At 38.1% G+C, this 20,902-nt stretch overlaps 2 protein-coding genes across 7 annotated transcripts in view; one reads left to right on the top strand and one right to left on the bottom strand.

Moving 5' to 3' along the window:
* Nucleotides 1–147: 147 nt before the first annotated feature.
* On the bottom strand, nucleotides 148–11,324 carry LOC137967973 (male-specific lethal 1-like 1). 2 transcript variants are annotated; one of them, XR_011116607.1, is made up of 10 exons: nucleotides 10,748–11,324; nucleotides 8,764–8,885; nucleotides 8,456–8,661; nucleotides 7,638–7,735; nucleotides 5,947–6,014; nucleotides 5,684–5,835; nucleotides 2,538–2,610; nucleotides 2,178–2,301; nucleotides 1,570–2,046; nucleotides 148–1,265 (listed from the first exon to the last, which is right to left on the bottom strand). XR_011116607.1 is itself a non-coding variant. In XM_068814589.1 (9 exons), the coding sequence occupies exons 1-8, from the start codon at nucleotides 11,207–11,209 to the stop codon at nucleotides 2,184–2,186; spliced, it is 1,299 nt and encodes a 432-aa protein (XP_068670690.1). In that variant the 5' UTR covers nucleotides 11,210–11,324; the 3' UTR covers nucleotides 148–2,046; nucleotides 2,178–2,183. The 2 variants fall into 2 exon arrangements, 1 of the variants encoding a protein (XP_068670690.1); XM_068814589.1 differs by having other exon boundaries at nucleotides 148–2,046.
* A 689-nt stretch (nucleotides 11,325–12,013) lies between these two features.
* Nucleotides 12,014–20,902, top strand: part of LOC137967968 (uncharacterized) — a 19,769-nt gene continuing 10,880 nt past the window's right edge. For 4 of the 5 annotated variants that reach the window (XM_068814574.1, XM_068814575.1, XM_068814577.1 and 1 more), the window contains exons 1-2: nucleotides 12,014–12,105; nucleotides 17,311–20,902. The exon at nucleotides 17,311–20,902 is cut by the window's right edge and continues 516 nt beyond it. In XM_068814574.1, coding sequence (XP_068670675.1) covers nucleotides 17,366–20,902 — 3,537 coding nt within the window. In that variant the 5' untranslated portion in view covers nucleotides 12,014–12,105; nucleotides 17,311–17,365. Of the gene's footprint in view, nucleotides 12,106–17,310 lie in introns of those variants that run through there. The other variant, XM_068814579.1, reaches the window with a different exon arrangement.

The following is a 20,902-nucleotide window of genomic DNA, read 5'->3' as shown; positions in this document are numbered from 1 at the left end:
AAAAAATGGAAGCTTGCTTGTTCCTTGAATACTGAGACCTTTTTAAATGACAGCCACTTAACCATTTTCAAAGACAAAAATTAACATTCTCAGTTTTGTCCTAAGGAACAATAATTGTTTCAGTAAATAACTGACCTGGCAAAGCCCTTTACAGTTTCATTTTGTTTTATTTCTTTTCTCTTAATAATTCTATTAACTATTACATTTGACTAACTATCATGCACAATGACATTGATGACTCGTATAGGCAACTCAAACTGTTCTCAGAAAATTCCATACCAACCTTGACCCTTCTGGTGTATCTCGCACCTGATCACTTAAATTGTCAAATAACGTAATAACTCAAAATATCTTATGTTTACTCAACCAGGTTGAAACCAATACCATGAGGCACACTTGATTTGTCAGAGTGCTCTTTGCATTGACTTCTCTTTTTACATTCTTTTAGTTTTAGCAAATGAGGACCAAATTTTGTCAAAAGCCGGGAGAAATAGGATCTTTTCTGATATTCTTTTAATCTCACAAAATTTACCCATCTGGCTGTCAATGTTTCTAAAAGCATGTTTCATATGGGAAATAAATAAAGTTTCATACATCATGGATAAAACGCTCCTTCCACTGACCTTCATGTACTTATTGGTACCCCAAGTGTCACTAAAACTTCACTAATTCTTCACCATCATTAATGATAAAGTTGTCACCAAAGACTGCTCAGGCATGAAAAAAATGCCTCTACTTTCTTGCGGTCTTTAACCCAATGACACCTGGATCGCCCCTTTGATGAGTAAAATCGTCTGGCGTTAGAGAAGAATCTATAAGTCCCAATCCCAGGAGTCAATGGGTTACGTCAATTTCCTTTTTGTGATAAAGGTAATTATGATAATTTATTCTATTTCTTTCATTAAACAATTTTTTTTCCTTTTCAAAGTTGAACAAGTTGGGAAGTCCAAATGGGGTGAATATTTCATATTTTTCTTGCAATGGAAATGCTCATGATTAAAATCTTCAACAAAACAGAACATTTTCTAATAGTGGCATGTGAGATTAAAGCAAAGAGATGTGCAAAAACTTTCCTAATGACATTCATTTTACAATACCGTCACAATGGCATCACAAATTATTATTTTCCTTACGTTATGGAATTCTATGATGTGGTCCAAAAGCACACACAAAAAACATATAGGATCTTAGAGGCTTTGATTTTGATTTTCACTTCCCATGTGAGGTTACAAGTTTTTATCAAAACTGAGATTAGAGTAGGAATACTTAACAATTATTCCTCAAGCCTGAATGGGCTCTGAGTCAATAGCCCATGAGGCCGAAGGCCGAATGGGCTATTGACTCAGAGGCCATGAGGGCGAGAAGAATAATTGTTTTAGTAAAATCCAACTAGTTGGTCAAAAAAATATCGAGACAAAACATCTTTCGCTAGTTAAAGCTAGACTTTAATTGTTGTTTTGGTTTTTAAAGCCGGCGCTTTTCGCTACTAGTGGGCTATAACAAATAGCCTACTAGTAGCTCAACCAATCAGAACGCAGCATTGATAATAGACCACTAGTTGGATTTTACTAAAAACTGTTATAAGAACCCTCATCGGCCAAATAAATAAAAATTAAAATACAATCATTAATTTTCTTTGCCTAAAATGTGCTTCAAACAAAAATATAAAAATGAAAATAGCTACATTCATTCATTTCCATTACTTGAAAAAAATAATTGAATGGCATGGACAAAAAAGTATTCAACTATGGCAAAGATCTCTCTTATTGCAATGGAAAAGCTTTTTTTATAAGACCTTACTACCATGCTATTCTTTTGTTGTTGTCCATAGACATAATTTCCAAGTCAGTAATCAAGATATCCTTACTTAGTCTACTGTTTCAGCAACAAGATCCTCTCATTATTTTTGTGGTTGGTCCTCACATGGATAACTACATGTAAATTTTTACAAACAAAATATCTCACGAGAACTTGCAAGTAAATTATTGAATTCAAAATGTCTTTGCACTTTCACTTGTCAGTAACCTCAAGAAAAAATATCAGCATCTGAAAGAAAAAAAAATTTCAAAGTAATACTAGACACTTAAACCAGAAAAATGAAACTTTAAATGAGACCAATACCCTTACAAAGAAAGGCACACTAAACCCAACAATGCAGCATTTTGCTCCAGGCTCACCATTTTTTAACTAATGCCTTTTGGTCTCCCTCGAGGTTTCCCACGAGACCGTCCAGGTCTAGCTTTTCCTTTCCTTTCAATTAGTTCTCTTTTGTCCAGACTAAACCATGGAACCTCAAATTCCCTGACAAATAAAAAGTCCATAAATTATAAAAACTAATCTTGATAAGCATTAAAATTGCATGTTAAGCCCACCTAATCGTTTCCAGCTGCAGGGTATACAATGATACAAATCATCCGGCCATATATGCAATTTTTTCAGCAAATTAAAAAAGATAACGTAATCATATTCAATAACAATAATATTATTGTTATTGAAATTATTTTGATCATTAATATGGTTCAACATCTACGACTGACCTGTTGTGAAACAGTGGGACGGGATATCCAAACGCAACTACGGGAACAGTATCCGACACCTCCACAGCCATAACTGGAGAAAAAAAACAGTTGTAGATAAATTTAATGAACAAAAGCCACAAAATTTTGTTAGTTGTGTTTCATGTTGTGATTCCATGGTGGTGACAATTCCTGACCTGAAATATACACTGTATTTTATTAATTAAAGGTAACATTCTCAACCCCTAGAAGTCCTTTTTGAATTAAGTTGAACACTCAGTGTTTCTGATCAATGATTAGGAAACAACTGTTCGTCAAAGAGCAAGAGCCGTTAAACAATTGTACATTGTTATGTTTTCATTGTTCCAAATAACTTGATTATCAATGTCTACATGATAATGCTGAAAATTAGTTTAGCACCAACCAAGCATCAACACATTCTTTGTGTTGTCTCTGTGCAAAACTGAAAGATGGACTTGATATCAAAATAATTTTGTTACACTTGAGGGCCTCCCAGGGGTTTTAGGGAACAAGGGATGTCTTAAAATAACTTTTAAGGAACACTGGAACATTGATTTCCTAACCATTGGAAAAGCTTTTTTTAATGTGTAAGAGGGAAAAGGACCTTTCTGACAATAAAATATTATAATTGTTCCTTTTTTTGGGCCCTGGGGACACTCCATTGTACTGGATAGAAACTCTATTCTTGATATGTGACAAAGACCACCCTCTAGGCATCATGAAGGGCGTCATCAAAGGAGAAGCCCTAAGGCTTTTTAGAAGCAACTCTTCAAAAGAAAAATTTGAAGAACACATTTCAGTGTTCAAACAAAGATTACGCCACAGAGGTTCTCCAGATAATCTTTTGAACATGAAGTCCTCTATCTAAAGTCATTTTTAGCGAAAGAATGTCTGCTTTACAAAATAAACAAAAAATGTGCAAAAGAATTTTGCCGTTTGCTACAGAATATCGTATACTTCATATACCCCCAGTACTTGTTAGATCAAACCTCTGAGGTCTTTGAATTTCCTATCTTGACCAATAGGACCTTGAAACACCAAATTAAGAGACCATCCATTACAACACTTGGCACAGAAGGAAGCTACAGAGCTTTTATAAGAGTAAAACCATACAAGGATCATCCAGATGTTATGGAGGAACACCTCATTCTTCTTCAGGATGAAATTCACAGTACAATCGACACACTCACTCTTGCTGAAGCAGCAGAAGTTGCAAATGATGAACCAGAGCAAACACGACAACCGTCAAGGAAAGAGTCGTAGACTGCAAAACAGTCGTTTTCTTCCATTTTCGGAAGGTACGAAGCGCCGTAAGCGTGATCCTCGCATCTGAAGCATGCGAGCCTCACATGCCCGTACCCTCGCCATTTCTACACTTGCTCCAGACCTTTCGTTTGAATATTTATCGCGTTGCTTGCGTTAGCAAAAAATACGACTGTTTTGCAGTCTAAAAGAGTCATTTTTCCAAGGAGTATCTGTACTATGACTAACGAGGTAAAAGCTATGAAAATAACTAACCATGGAAAATTGAAATATGAGAAAAATTGTGGGGAACAGTGAGGAGGAATATTTTGGGGATCAAGGGAACATGGAGCAGAATTTCTGGGAACAGGGGAACTCAGGAAAAGTGAATTTTGGGGAACACCTTGATTTATTTTTGAGGAACAACTGTAATTCTTTTAAAGGGAACAAGGTAACATGCACCCCCCTCCCTTCCCCCCTGGGAGGCCCTCACTTCAAAATAAGTTCTCTAGCTATTTGAGAGAAGTAATTTAATTGGGTTCGACAGAAGAGAATGCATACTATTTTCGTTGTTTTTCAAGATCTCTCATGTGGTTCTTTGATGATGTTGTTTTCGATGACAGTTGATTTCAAGGTTTTCAACAGACTGGTGGACTGGCTGTCATTTTTCCTTGATTTCATGCAGTAAATTGGTAGCCATAGTGATCACAGGCATCCTGTCATGCCAAGCCAGTGGTTCTATGTGTTTTAAGCTATTTCTTGAACCATGAGAGACCCAAAGGCAACCCGGCTATATGCAATGTTTGTGTATTTTGATTTGTGTATTGGTAACAATAGCTGAGCAACTTGAAATGGTTGGTATTAATCTTATCAATGATGATGACCAAAGGGAACATATCAGTAGGGTGTCACAATCTTTACGTGCTCCTGTGAAAAGCAACTGAGTCGACCCATCGAAATTCAACTTATTGGCAGTGCGAATTGCGGCATCTGTTTCCTAGAAAACACACCAGTACACAGCTTTCTGATGTTCTGACACGTAGTATCAATCATATTGGCTGGAGATACTTTGAAAAAATCAACACAAATTCACTCCCCTTGGCAAATTTTTAATATGTACACATGCATCGAACAGAAGACACATGAATTTATCAACCTTTCTTTACCGGCGTTTTGCCTTGACTTGCACGTTTGTGCTTAAAAAACTCTCATTTGGAACTTTAGGCAACCAGACTGGACCGGCTAGCTAGGTTAAGATTATTGCTTCAAACACCATTTAATCAGTGAGTTCTTGCCTTCAACACATGTGGTGTTTACCTTCTTTGAACCTTGGATTGGATTTGACACCTATTGGATTTTGAACTACCCTTATCAGATGTGACCTTAGATAGTAGGATTGACTTTGCTTATGGTTTTTTCGCTTCTGCTTTGCTTCCAAAGTGATTGTTGAATGCACTTTAATAATCCGAGAATACTAAGTACTAGCAATAATAACTATTTCCCTCTGCTTTCTTTATCCAAAATTTTTTGACTACCATCACCCTCTGCGCTAAGATCAGTGACTGAAAATCCACTATCCTCAATATCATTAATAAGAGTGAACCGTTTAATTTTCTCATAATTATAATATATTGTACCTTTCCAAGTAAAAAATTAAATCGAACTGTTGATCTCTTTCATCAACTTTAGGTATAATAAGAGATTTAACAATCTGTATAATTTTTTCTAATAATGTAAGCCATCAAAGAAAGCTTAACCTGTTGACTCCTGAGAAGTAATAGATTTTACTGTCTAATGCCAGATAATTTTACTTATCAATGAGGGGTGGGTGATTCAGGAGTCAATGGGTTAACAAAGGCAACGTTTTTCTGCTTTTCTTAACATTCCTTTAGATTAGCACTCACCATCTTCTGGTGCTGGGAGAAAGGACTGCATGCATTTTGCATTATCTTTACATTCCAACTTTTTTCCCTTAAGTCGTGCCTCTTCTCTATCTCTGCTTTTCTTTTCAAGGTTTTGATGTGCCTGCATTGCACGCATATGTTGAAGATCCCATCTAGAAAGGGTACACTTTCCACTTAGTACAACACTAGTTCACCGTTAAAGTTTTTATTTTCATCACTTCAAAGCTCAAGTCCTTTTTTGCTCAAAGAGAACAAATTTTCACCTTTTTCGTCGTTTCTCCTCCAGTTCATGTTTCATATGTCGTTTCGCAAAGACATCATCGTCAATACACTATGAATGAGCATAAAAACAATGAGTTTGCAAGGGAAAGAAAGGGTGTATTTTTCTGAGAGTGACTCCAGGAAGCTAAAACCTGTGAATTTATACTTTCCAAAGAGATTTCAAGGAAACTAAACAAGCATTTTTTAATTTTCTTTAAATTCATAAATATACGTATATAGAAACAAAATAATATAACACACATAAAAAAGTAACTCCTATGTGTCAAGCAGAGTAAAGGACGAAATAAGAGAAAAATGGGAGATTTTTTTACGATAGGAAGAAAGAGTAAATCTTTCAACAAAGAAAAGGATGCAGCACCACAGTTTTCTTAGAAAATAACCACTTTTATCCAATAACATTCAAACATAAACAGGAGTCCCCAAAGATTCCTACTGCTCTCCAAAATGCACTGCTCTCAAAGGGCATGGCTTGAAGCAGCAACACCCTTTTGTTTGCTGCAGTTCAAAGAATAGCAGCCAACTATTGTTTTCATGGTTCGTCTAATATGGTTGGAGTTGCTATGGTGCTTGTGTGCTATTCATTGATGGCGTAGTTTGTTAGAGGTTGCTATGGTAGTGATCACGTCAGTACATGTTTAATGGTGGGATTTTGAGAAGTGGGTCATTCCATGCTGACCACTCAATGCGAATACAAACATTTTTATCCCTCAACGTTTTAGTAGCTGTATTATCTGTGAATTCAGCTTGTTTCAATGGTTTTGACTTTGATTTAACACCTTTCTCCCTCAAGGTTTGTTCAAGCCTGAATCTGCATGCGGCAGAGACCAGGTTTCCCCCGAAAGAGGGGGGTTTTCCCGGCGGGCAGCAGGCGCGATTTTCTCGAGATCATATATTTTCCTTTGTGGCAGTATTTCATTAAACGGAACTGGTGTCATGGCCTTAGCAGCAAGGGCACATCAGGTTGTACTGCTTCTAATCACATGTAAGCAGTCAGCTTCCTATTTAACCAGAACATTGTTGTCTGAGTCGTTGAGTTATGTGTATACAAGGAATGGGGGAAACTAGTTAGTTTCTGGCTAAAAATAAGCTAAAGTATTTTTTCGTTGAAAGGCTTAAAATAGTATTCGACGGAGACAATATACGTTCACATAAGTTAATTTGTCCTAAATGTCGAAGAGTTAATCCTATGACAATCTGTAGTTGTTAAATTTTTTTAATGGGTACTTTGGGTTAGGTCTTCTTTCTCATCCAGGGTTGGGTTTGGGTGTTAATATTATATAGGGGACCTAGAGTCCTATTGTATTATCACCTGCCCTTGGGCGAATCACAAATAAATAAATAAATAAATAAATAAATAAATAAAACAGTCAGCAAGCAAAGAAAGCTGGACTCCAGAGGAGGGAAACTGATGCAACTAAAAGCCATGAGTCAATTTCAACAGTTGAAGTATATCGGCATCAGAATTATTTCACTGCAGAGGACAGATTATTATCAAAAACAGCATTTTGCACCAACAAGAAAGGGGGACATGTGAGAGGTTTTGCATGAAAATATGAGAAAATAGATAGTACTTAGGAAAAAAACAATAGGAACTTGACACCCTGAAATTTCAAACAGAGGTGGGAAAACTTGAAAAGCGAAAAAACAAAGGAATTCATTTTTTCCTCCCTACCTCAACATTCTCATGGAAAGACACTGGTGTTTTCAATGATTTTGAGCTAGATGGTTTAACTGAAGCTGTGGGTATTTCATTTATTTGCCAGGTGGGCACTAAAGGAAAATAAAATTGAGAAAGGAAGGATAAACAAAGCAACTAGGCAAAGTCTTGAGAAAGTTATGCATTAAGCCAGTCAATATTCTTGATACCTGGGAAGCCGTTTCTCGAAAGTCCCAAAACTTTACAGGCCATTAATTCTGTTTGTATCTCAAGAACGGAGAGGATTTAATAGCAGGCTTTCCACAAAAGTGTTTCCTTGATCACTTACATCTCCTCAGGAGGCAGTCACAGATATTAGAGAGGTTAAGCATGACGTTTACATCAAACGTCGCGAGTGAAATTTTAGGGTTTTGCCAAAAATGTAAGAACCCTGCTTATTATTCCTCGAACAATTATCTTTTTCTTTTCGTTACCTTAAAAACAAGTTAAAAGATTGGCTTTGCAAAACAAGTGGTTGGCAATTTCACAAATGGCTTTTTGGGCCCGAAAAGTTTTCGGGACTTTCAAGAAACAGGCCCCTGGCGTTTATCACCTTCATCACTGAGCCAGCCCCCACTGACGAGTAAAACGTCTCACATGTGACAGAATAAAATCTTTAGGTGTCAGTCTAAAGAGGGAAGGATTAATGAATGCCCAGCAAATAACTACTAGAGGAAAGCCTGATGGAATATACAGACAGAATGTGGCAAGTTTTTTCAGCACAAAATGTGTGATTTCTTTTTAAAGATGTTTGATGACAACTTTCTTCCAATTACTACAAGTTGTCCTGCTACCTTGTACGTGTTCCTGGCCTTTATTCTCAAGTTGTTTCACAACAGTGTTTTTGCAAAGATCATGCAAATCCCCATGGAAATATAGCATCTCTGTTCTCATATGTGTATCAAAACTGATGTCTTCACACATGTGTGATGTCATTGTAACTGATGCAGTAGCTGGAACTCGCTTGGCTCGTACCATCTGCTCCACAGAGAGACGACGACTACAACAAAACACAGGTATAAAAGTCAGTACTATCTCAAAAAAAATTTTCAGGTCATTAATAATATTAACGCTGATGATAATACAATGGATATAACACTACCTTTTCGGGGTAGCTGGCTTGGTAGCATCATTTTCTTCAAACACTTGATCATAACCTTCCTTAATATCTCTTCTTTTCTTCACAGCCATTCGCCTCTCTAGTCGGTGCATCCGTGATTCAAGCTAAAGCAAATACAATGGTTATAATGATGCCAACGCAATCACTGTCCAAAAAACATTTTTACTACTTACTGCCAGGCCCTGTTCTCCCATACTTTCCTCCTTATCACAGTCAAACTCTTTTCCATAGTTCCTAGCCATCCTCAAAACACTCACATTTTTGTCATTCCATTTTCGTGTTGCAGACATAAGAAATAATTATTAGAAGACATCTTTTAAGTTTGGAGGCCATTTAATTGTTATTTATACCAAGAGTATTGTGCAGAAATCACTCCCTCACAACTACTACTTTCAAACTGCCACGTGCAGAGCCTGGGTCACCTGTAATTCCTTTGGCATCGATACAATACAATACAATACAATACATACTTAATTGACCGCTCCACATAGGGGCTTTTCAGGAAATACATTAATTGACCATTCCCCATATGGGCTTTTCAGGGCCAATGAAACACAACAAAACGACGGAACAGAACAACAACAACTGTTCAGAATCCCAACCGGCCGGAGGCAAACCAGTTGGCTATTTACAAGTGCAGCTGGGACGTTGAGCCAGGGATAATAAGGATCAAATTCAAACCCTAACCCTAACCACACTGCCTCCCACTTAAAAAGGATTTTCTTGACTGATAAGATTTGGGCCTTATATTGGTAACCAAAAATAACTGTTTGTTTTTAAGCAAAATCATCAATCCATAAAAAGTAGGGAGGTATCTTGAATTACAGAAATTTTCTGGTGAACTGCAGGAAATTTCAAAAACATGCTGTAAATTGCTGTTGACCAAAACCAAAAGTGTGGTATGAAAAAAATATGACTTATCAATCTATTCAAGTATCAAAGTTAACATCCAAGTGGACACACATGCAACTTAAAAGCCTTAAAAGCTCAAGTACAGTGCAACTGAATTGCCTCTCTGCTTTCTCACCTGACTATACTTGCATACTCCCGAGTATATACGTCACAAAACAGAAACATCAGTCAACAGATATAAAGATATACATATCAAAATCTGGCCCTAAATAATAAAGTTACATTATTTTCCTTTCATCGATGCGTGTTTATTTGTTGTCAGTTTTCTCAACAAATTCCCCCAATGCCGGTGAAGGTCCATTTTTCCTGTTGATGTTTAATTCCACCCCATACTCTTCTGTTTTGTGAAAACTCCGCTGACAAATGCAAATGAAAACTACCAATAAAGCACATGCTTATTGCACATGTTAAAGATTTGTGATAGTGGAAGGTCAAGAGAGGGTCAAATGAGCCTTTTTCTTCGAGGTAAGAAAATTGTTTCAAACGAAAAGTAAGTCAGCCTTACTAGTCAAAACAACATACATAGGATTATAATAAAATACAAAAAACTGAAGATGATGTAATAATGTCTCAAGTAAGTTCTGCTTTTCTGTTGGAACAGGTGCTTCCAGTATTTTAAGCTGTGCTCCTAACATTTTCTGCTGTGCACCTAGAAATATACACTTTGTAGCACAAGTGCTCCCAGAGCCAAAAATAAAATTGTGAGCCCTGCTATTTGCTATTTTTGAAGACAGTTCAGAGCCAAATTTCTGACATATTTTAAGAGGGTCTCAAATTCATCTTCCTGTCAAAAAAAACACCTAGACATTACTTTTGCGGAAAAAAAAATTTCAAATTTCTCATCATATTACAATTTATGCGAAATTTGGGATAAATTATTACTATTTATGCCATGTGACCGGTAATGGGCGCCATGTTTGAATTTACTGGGGTGCCGCTGACCATTCAAACAAATTCCTGTTCGGCGTGTTTTTATGCGAGGAATTAGCAGAAAATTAAAAACCCAAGTCTCTCAAACTTAACGCAAAATATATTGTCGGGAGCGGGTCCCTACCTGTTCTTTGTCTAATCTAAGCTGATTTATCACTCTTTCCTTTCTTTGAAGCTCCTCTTGTTGTTGCTGAATAAGATCTAAATGCAGCAACAAAAGCTGACGTAAGTGAGTTACTTGGCTCGAGTCGGTTTTGTGGTTTGAGTTTTCCTGAACGATTCCCGGCTCCGGAGAGTGGGAAAACGGTTCCCTGACCACTAATTGAACCTCTTCGTTCTCTATGTTGCCACCGCAGTTTTCATTTTTCAAAGTAGACGATGATTTCGAGCGCAAAACCCGAGTAAATTGCCTCTCGGATTTGGCGCTCGTAGAAGTCGTCGGCGCCTTGTTGCCCGCAAAAGGCACATCGGATTTCACTTGCGCTTGCTCCATTTTTGCACCAGAAGGGATATCTGTTGTCATAACCATTTGGCAGATCTTGCTCCACGTGCCCCGGAACACGGCCCTAAAGTTGTTTCGTTTCATTCGGCACAAATACGGCCATGACGGCTGACTGCGTTATCCATGTGACATCAACATGGAGAACAACATGAGTGCGAGGCAATTGTCTCTCTTGAAGAACCCGTTTCCGGTTGAAGCCTCTTCTGCAAAACGCAAAATAAACAGCCCTGCAAGGGCGAATGCTTCCTTTTTAAATATACTTTTGTAGTTTCGAATACATAAAGCTTACGAAACAGCAAGTGTTTAACAGTCAGGGGAGGGGTCGGGAAAACCTTTGCTGCAGCTATGAAATCAGAAAAGAAATTTGGCCTCAACTTTGTCCACAGTGTACGTTGAGGGTAAAAAGCGCGCTTTCATTATTTACGATTTACTTTTTACATCCTTTACAAAATGAAGAAGCTGCATCCTTTAATCCACAATTGACCAGCTATTGAAAGCTCAGCCTGTTTTAGCGCTCAAGTGTTGTCTTCTTTCTCTGCCTGCACGCTTCTGAGCTGATTTGTTGCGGTTTTGTCGGAGCAAACATTAATCGCATCAGATCAACCATCAGATCATTATTGATTAAAACCGCTGTAATAACACATGATAATGGTGACCTGGGACCTTTTCTCGGAAAGTTGCGAAAGTTTCGGCCTTAAGGCATTTTCGAAGATACGATTTGATTTTTCAACATGTTTTCAAGAAACAAGAAAGAAAGAAAAAACAACAAAATAATTACGAGGTTTTATTCATAAGTCCGGCGCCTAATTACTCCCCCCACCCCCACCCCCCCACCTCAGCACACTCTACGTAAAGAGCGAACAAATCGTCAGCGGTTATATCTTGATGCTCCCCGCCCCATACATTTTTCCGCTTTCGTTCCATCAAAAATAGTATGGTGAAAAAGTGGTTTCAAGGGAAAAGCCTTTTTAGGACGAAAGGTAAGACAAAAAACACAGAACTTCGTGTAGTAAGTATACAGGAAGATCCCTTAAGGAAGATCAATGTCTTTTCGTTGGATCAAGCCATTAGCTCAAATGCTCGCAGCTAGCAACTTGCAATATACAAGAACTTCGCTAAATACAATTTCCTTTGAATTAACCCCAAAAGGATGTATACTGCAAAAGTAAAAGCTGGAGATTTTCTAAATTATTGCAGTTTACGACATGGTGGTTGAATCGAGAATAGCTTGTAGTGATTTTCATACGTAAATATTAGTAACAGCTGTAAAGTGGTACGTATGAGGGGGTTTGCTCGTGATTTGCTTTGAGAGAACATGTCATTAATCCCTCAGTCACAGAGGAAGTTTAAGACAGGCTATTACCATTTGATTTTTTTAAGTCGCGGGTGGGAAGGGAACAAGTAAAACATTCTTACAAAATTTAAGCCTTATGAAATTTAACGTAAAAATTTGTGCACAAGTGGATTCAAGGAAAGACATAGAGAGAGTGATATTGTATACCTTGCCACTAGTTTTGAAAATGAGATGTATTATTGTACAACCGACTGACACACAAATAAATTCCTTGATCTATATTCTTTAACCTAGCCAGATAGAGCCATCGAAATCTTCGAACAAAACCCCTAGAGGAGACCAATCTGGGCTTTGCCCAGGATTTTTTTACTCCTAAAAGAGACCATTTAAGACCAACTAAATATATACTTTTTTTATTAAAAACTGAACTACAGATATCAGATTTCCAGAATTTTCATGGCTTGCTAGACACAGGCCATCAGTTCATATACCTGCTGTACCGAATATGGTCAAGGAATGCATCAGCAATAAAGCAAGCTGAAAACATTTTTGCAGCTCTGAGAAAAAATGGCCAACAAAAGCCGTCTTGGACCGGAAATGACCAAGACAGAAATCGATGCTTCAGTGGGAAAGTTGTTGATCCTGGAGTTTTTAATAAAACAATAATTATTATTATTCTACTCAGGCTTGCCAGATATAAAATGATTATAACCAACTTGGCGCTATGCGCCTGGTTGGCTATCTATCACTTCATATCCAGCACACCCTTGTAGAATAATAATTATTGTTCAATATTTCTATGATGGCATTTTAAGTGAGACCAAAATCTGAAAGTTACACCCCTATTAAATAAAGCGAGACAACGAGCATCCCCACTCCTTTCATATGAGAGTCCCCCCCCCCCCCCCCCCGCCCCCTGGCTGTTGTTTCATATCTTGATCATGTCTAACAAATGAAATAATGAAAGTGTATTATCTTATTTTGACTTTCATGTTTGTATTTTTAAGTGATGACATGATTTCTTGCTTACAAAAAAACATATGCTCACGTCAGGATAAAATCTTGAGCAAATTTCTCTAATCAATTTTCATAATGAAAGATGCTTGTTTTTATCCCGACGCGCACACATGGCTTATTCCAAATTGCGTGAGAAAAATCATGTGATTACTTATTAACAAGACGCCTCCAAAGGCGTATCCGTGGAATGCGCAAACAGTTGACACAAATTGTCCACTTACAGTGAACTTCAAGTACAGGTAAACTTCGGAAAATGGCGAGAGATTACCAGAAAGATACATCTGTAATATAACTTGAAGTTGTCTGTTGTAAAAACTCATTATTAATGTTACTAAATTTGCAAATGCAAACAAGGAAGCCCTATTAGCGGGTTCTCGGGATACGGGATCTTTCATTTATTTATTTTTTGGAATGAGACTATTTAAATCCTACAGTTTTACTTCCTTCCTTAACTACGTTCATCCAAAAATTACAAGATCAGCCTTAAATCATCCGAAAAATTTATTACAGATCACAGTTCAACAACTTATCATCCTGGGCCAGTTGTTCAAAAGCCAATTAATGCTAATCTCAGGTTAAAAATGAACAAACGAGTTTTATTCTCTACTCCCAAATGCTGTTCAAGGCTGATATTCCGTGAAACTTTACATTAGAAGAAGTCAATAAGCAAAGGAAACTTTCATCAAAAAGTTGAAAACATGAAACAAAAGTTTACGCAAATCCTGGATTAAGGTAATCAGCTTTCAAACAACGGGGCCATGTATTCGAATTCCAGTTCCGTAATCCTGGTTCAGTTTCTTGCAAACTGTTTAAATCTGCCGTGGCGAAGACAAGAAGACAACATGTGAACTCCATTTCTCAGAATGCTCAAAAATGTAAAATTCCGTAATTGCGCTTTCTATAGTCCAGTCCAAAGTTCTAGTTTTTACAATTCCATAATCTTGATTTCAGTATTAGAGTAACTTGGTACCAAACGTTTCACAATAACTTGAAATCTCGTCAAGAAAAAAGCTTAAATCCAGTAGTCCAGTCTGGGTTGAAATCGCCAAAACTCTTTCTATTATCGATTCAAAACTCAACAAAAGCTACAAGTAGTAAATAGTTCTCACAAACTACAAAAGTTCGTCATGATTCTACACTCGAGCTGAACAAAAAACTATCAAACACGAAAACAAAAAAACCTAGTGATCGCTTCTCGAGAAAACACTGTCTAGTTACTGCACTACCACACGCGCGCAATGCGCTCCTACTTTAAAAAATATCCCGTATGTCCTCAGTTCCCCCCCAGCCAAAAATCCCTTATCTCCACTATTTTTTTACCAAGTTTTCCCGTGTCCTGATCGCTTTTCGGCCTTTTGGCTAAGATTAGTTTCTCGGCCAATGGCTACGGTCAAGTACACATGTACTAATTAACGTACGGTACTTTTGTCAGTGCCGTAAGGGGCAAGCACAGAACAGTTTCGGTTGTTTAAGGAAAACAACCGACACTGTTCTGGCACAGAGGGTAGGGTAATGCCCGTGGTTTACCAGAGAGGATGATGAAGATTCGGTCTGATCGACACATAACTAACAACTGTGGTACACGATATTGTTTTGGTATCGTAAATCATTACAGTGTCATGGTATCTTTGATAGATACCCCCTGAGAAGACATGTGGTTCAGTAAAGTACTTAACGCAGAACGATTGAAGAAAATAAAAGCAAATCGAGAAACATTTAGCTCAAGGCTGACAAGTTGATCATTTACAACTTCTTTTTCACCACAAGCTTAGGTGTGTACTCTGAGCTTCTGACAGCTTTCCAAAACCAATTTGCACTGAAGTCAATCCCTTTCCGGCGGGGTTAGTAACTGGATGGGAGACGTCAAAAGATGCTGTTGTCAGGAACATACGACCAAAACTTCTATTTTAATGCCCAAAAATGCGAACTAAGCAAGGTACAGATTTTGTTAGCCTGCCTTACATGTATGCAAAACAAATATTGACGCAAAAGTAACTAAACAATGATATGTAGTTTTTAAGGAGAGCTGACGGAACTTTAGGAAGTGTCGATCGAGAATAAGACAATTTGCGAGATGAAGACATCATAAATTTTGTTGCACGAATATAATACAAGTTACCATCAGCGAAAAACATTTCGGGAGATATTTGTACGTTCAATCTGAGTTCAATTTTGCTATCGTACTTTTGGTCGTACAAGTAAAATAACAAAATCGAAAGTGACATCGATTTTAGCGGCCGCCTGTGATCAAGTTACCTTGCGTGTTTAATATACTGACGACTCACGAAACAAAGGATGCATCTGTGACAAAATGACGGCAAGACACCGGGTTTTTGTTAGTTTACCTTTTTTCTTTCAAGTTTTAATAAAGTTCGACAAGATACATGTGCGAATTTTAACACAAAGATCTCAATCGTTGATGTTAGCCCAGGTGTAAGCTGAAGTTAAGCTCCTCCGAATGAGGTTAGTACTTGGATGGGGAACCGCTGCGAAGTCCCCGTTACGGACATCAGTAATTCTTTTTTTTAAAACTTGATTTCATTTTTTATTTTGTTTGGCCGTTGAAAGCTATTTTCTGATTTTCTTTCTACGTCAAAACGGCTGAACAAACCGGTTCCCAAGAAATATTAGAGTATTCGTGCTATGAAAAATACTCCTAATGAAGTATTCGTTCTGTGCAAAATACCGTAATGTTCCCTTCACAGCGGAACAAGCATAACTACGAAGCAAGATCTAGAAGAAACGTAGAAAATTCTTCTTACCTTTAAAGCTTGTCTTTCTCAAAGAAAAAACATCTGTCCATTGTATCGAATATTTTAATACTGTGTCAATCATGGCCGGCGGAAAGATTCCACAATAAATAATTGCTTTCCTCCGTACAACAACACTGTGTCGCGGTAGCCGAGTGGTCTAACGCGCGCACATGATCTCAAAGCGCAGGGAAAGCATATGATTTCTAGATGGGGCAGGGAAGTTCGGATATACTGTAGGATATATAGGTAAATTGACCCGATCGGAGCTTAATTCAATATCCGTGGGGTATGCACACTTGTGACTACCAACAAAAAAAACAAAATTTGACACCAGCCCGGTTTTAAGATGTGGTATGCCTTCGGCATTCCACGTAATAGGGAGCTTACGAAACGACGACGCCGACGGCAACGACGACGCTACAAAACAATAGGTTTAGTGAGCAAAAACAATGGTTCTGCACGCTCTGCACGTGCGTTTTACATTTTGGTACATTTCTTTGCCGTCATCTCCTAAATGACGACGTGAAATGATCAAATTCAAGGTTCTGTGGGGGACGTTAGCACATGACGGTGAATTTTAAGTTCTCTCTCTACGCTTCCAACTCACTCATACCAGTTTAATTCCTCGACAGTTACTACACATTTTTAACGCGGAACTAAATGAAATAGTTTCGTAGTGATGTGAATAACGCGAACTCGTATTTTTAAATGAAGTCCTCGTAGCCGTCGTCGTCCTCGTTTCGTAAGCTCCCTAATAATATACATGAGAAAATTTGAGGTGGTGAAACAGAAGCAACCAACAAGTATGACACACATAAATTGAACTATCTAGGGCTCGCATTTGATTGGCTCTCTGTGTCTTTGTTTGCTCAATTACCAATCAGAATGCTTGGTTTGTTATAACCCTTTTTTTAAACTGAATTATCTCTTTTCTGCACTATGTTACCTGAAAACTGCATTTCTCTTAGCCATTCAGAATTGAGTAATTTTTTCGTGTATATTACAAGTTGTAGTAAGGTGTGCATTTTTGATAGAAGCCTTTTCTGAATAACATATTTTTCACAATATTCTGGTAATACATGTACATTTGTCTTATAATTTTCATATCATATTTTAAACAGGTGGTCAACAATATTGTGAAACTTTGAAAATCTAACAAGGAGCTGTTTTGTCAAGATGTCAGAAATCGTTGAATGCATAGCCTTTGTTGTGCAGAAAACCTGTTGGAGCCTTGGAATATTTGCGGTGTTTGTTGCCAAACGCATTGCTGACTTGTTTGGATTGATATTTAACATCCTTGCATGCCTCACTATTATTCGATTGCCATTCATGTGGATGCAATTCAGCGCAATGGACTCATTTTGGAAATGGAGGTACATTGGCTTTGTTCATTTTATTTTATTTCTGATTGATATTCCGTTTATTTTGATGGGCATATTCATGATCATCATCACCTGTGGTCTTATTCTTATACCATTTTACAAGGACATTAAAAAGGATGGGTTTACCTTGACAGAATTAAGAGAACCAGAATCTGGAATATACGGTCTTAATTTATTTCAAATTCATTTGTTAGTGGCGTCATATTTTTTCCGTTTTATCTGCGATGTCCTCTGCATCCCATTGGCAGTTATTTGTATCTTATCTTGGAGATGCTGTATTTTTGTCAAGAAAATGCGTAAAAAGGATTATTCGTGGAAGGACTTTGGGTGGAGGAAGCTTTGTGTTCAACAGTTTGTGCAAATTCTGGTAGACATTCCCTGCATTTTGATAGGCATGGCAGTAATAGTTACTTGGCGTGCACCATTTCTGAACAAAAGGGTAAGAAAGAAAAAATGGAATGAATGGAGGTTTGGAGTGTTCCCAGAGTTTTTCTACATTTTTGTTGATTTTGTTTGTATGGTTTTATTTCTCATCACCATGGTGACCTGGAGAGCACCCATGCTTTGCCGCAACCTTTATTATGCAGAAAAGAAACAAATGAAGATCCGAGAAATTATTGTCAAACAAGCATTGTTGATACTTGTTGACATTCCTTGCATTGTCTGCTTCCTTGTTGTATTTGTTTCGATGTGGAGAATCCCAAACTTTATAAGGAACTGGAAAAACAGTGAATGGAAAATCCGGGAAAACTGCATCATCCAGCTTGTCATGCTCCTTTTGGACTTTAGCTGCTTGGTTTTGAGTGTCTTTGTTGTGATGTCATTATGGAGACTCTATCCTCTTATCACTGACATCAGGAAGTATTGGTCTTGGCCAAGAGAAGAAAGATCATGGAAAGTGCGAAAAAGTATATGTAAGAATTTTGTATTTGTTTTTGTTGACATTCCAGCTATTTTTCTTTGTTTCATCATTTTGGTAACAGTGTTTCGCTTCCCAAAATTACTCTCCAAGCTTATCCAAACTGGGAACTTCTTTCTGGAGTTTGCTTTGACAGTATACTTTGAAACTGCCATGTTGGTCGTTGATATTTTTTTCATGTTGTTGTTCTTGGTCTTGATGTGCTTAAGGCCCATCCAAAGCTGGGTGCATCTTTTGGAAAATGAGGAACATAAAAAGAGTCGACTTTTAAGGCACTACATGCAGTGGGTTCCAGATATTATTGAAAAGCGCTTCGAAATGCGACGAGAAATGGAAGGTATTTTTTCCACCTGCCTGAAAAACAAGAAGGGAGAAGGAATTTTGCTGGAACATCTCACGGGAGTGAATGAAGGGTTTCTGGAAGAACTGGAGTGGATTCGTGATAAAGTCAAGAAATATGAGCTCGATGAAGGTTTCGGTCATTTGATCAACATGGCAAAGTGGTGGGAAAAAAAGCGTGTCAATAAACTGGTTCGACTTTACCGTTGTGAACTGAACTTCTTGCTCCATCCTAACGTGTCCACACACAATGCGAATCTGTCAAAATTTAGAAAAGAGATGATTGCTTTTGAAAGTCATGTATCGGAGCAGTATCATGAAATTGAAAAGTACAGCATGCCTCGAGTTCCACTATGGAGTGAGCAATGTGGGCTTTTAACTCGCACGCGTAAAGAGACACAGAAAGTACTGATCAAGTGCCTACCCAGTGGCCGGTTTGTCATCATTTTCCTGGTACTGCTGAACTTACTGTTCATCTACCGTGGGCCCACACTGTTGAAAAACCTATGGCAGCGTTGGTACGATCGCAAGAGAATAGTGTTTGCCTCATGTTGGGAATATATTAATGACTTTTCAACCATTTTCATGATCTTGTTTGTAGTCATCTTCCTCTACCGTGCGCCATTCTTAATCACAGACATAACAAGGGACATTTTCTTCAAACAAAGCTGGCGAGCTGTGCGAAAGACGGTCAAGAAGTACCCTGTCCTTATATTTGAAGACATCGTTAATCTTATAAAAAGCCTGTTGAGTTGGCAAACTGTGCGCTTTCTCTTTACAGCGTTTTTGTTTGGTCTCCTGATGCCTGCCGATCTGTTTTTAAAAATAACGAAGTCGCTCTTTCCTAATTGCTGGGCTTATTTTATTACCAGCATCTCTTACCTTTTTTTCATGGGTTTCCCGTTCTTTCTTTCATTCTACATCAGTCGGAAACTCGAAGCGGCAACATTGACCATTGTAATTGGTGTCTTTGCGTTTATCCTTCTTGTGTGTTTGGTCGCCATGGTAGTTGTTCTGCTCAAGAACAAGGGAGATGACTCCGACAATCGGGATTATCACGCAAGAAATGAACAGCCTCTGTTGATTGAACCCATGCCTTATGATTACGTACGCTTCAATTGGACGAATATTCACGTGATTGTATTTGAAATCGTGGAATTTCTCCAGTTGCTGGCGCTGGTGTTCATAATTAGTGACATTCCGATGGTGGGAGCCAATACCTTGAACACTGCCTCACAATATTTGCTACTGAACTTTGCTTCGTTCCATGTGAAGCTTTGGCTAACCTTCAGTTTATTCCTGATTTGGTTTTTCTGTTGTGGTGCGCCTGTGATTTTTGAGACTGTCCTGGATCATCTACCAAAGGGAACATGTGCAAAACACGTGGGATGGACTCTTTTCTTGTCGCTGTTTGCCAACACCTTGTTCGTCACTTTTGTGGAGAGTTTCCTGACATTTGTTGCGTGCAAGTCCCAAGACTGCTTCGCTATCAATGTCACTGCAAGTACAAAGAGCTGCATACCAGTCGTTCTTTACGATGACCAAAGCATAGAATGCTGGGAAGGAAGCCACAAGGCTGTAGCCATGCTAGGTTTGCTGGGATTGATGTGGTACTCGACCACAGCCATTTTGTTTGGCACCAAATATGGCGATGTTGATCATCCAAGTCAAGATCTCAAATTTTCGCCCGCATATAATATCTTCATAAATTTTATCAAGGCACTTATGGTTGGAGTTTCAGTTTTAGCAATAGCTAAACCAGTAATCATAGTCCTATTTTTTGCGAACGTCATTGCAGTAGTTTTTACTCTGGCGTTCAAGAGAATTTTCGGCTTTAATCTTTCAAACTCCTTGGTGCTGATCATCTGGCGCGCTGTGACTTTCATCTGTGGTGGACTCGCAGCAGTTTCTGCATTTGTCGCTCAAAGAGGAAATGATCCGGAGTCCTTTATTCCACTTATTATTTTGCTTGGTGGGTGTGGCTTGGCTGTCATTGCTGGGATTGTTGGTTCTGTTTTACTGAAAAATCGAAAAACGCCTGTGGAGGAACAAAGAAAGTCATTTCGTCAACGC

The sequence above is a fragment of the Montipora foliosa genome, chromosome 8 (genome assembly GCF_036669935.1).
Source record: "Montipora foliosa isolate CH-2021 chromosome 8, ASM3666993v2, whole genome shotgun sequence".
NCBI lineage: Eukaryota > Metazoa > Cnidaria > Anthozoa > Scleractinia > Acroporidae > Montipora > Montipora foliosa.
This window is presented reverse-complemented; position numbering and strand designations above follow the sequence as displayed.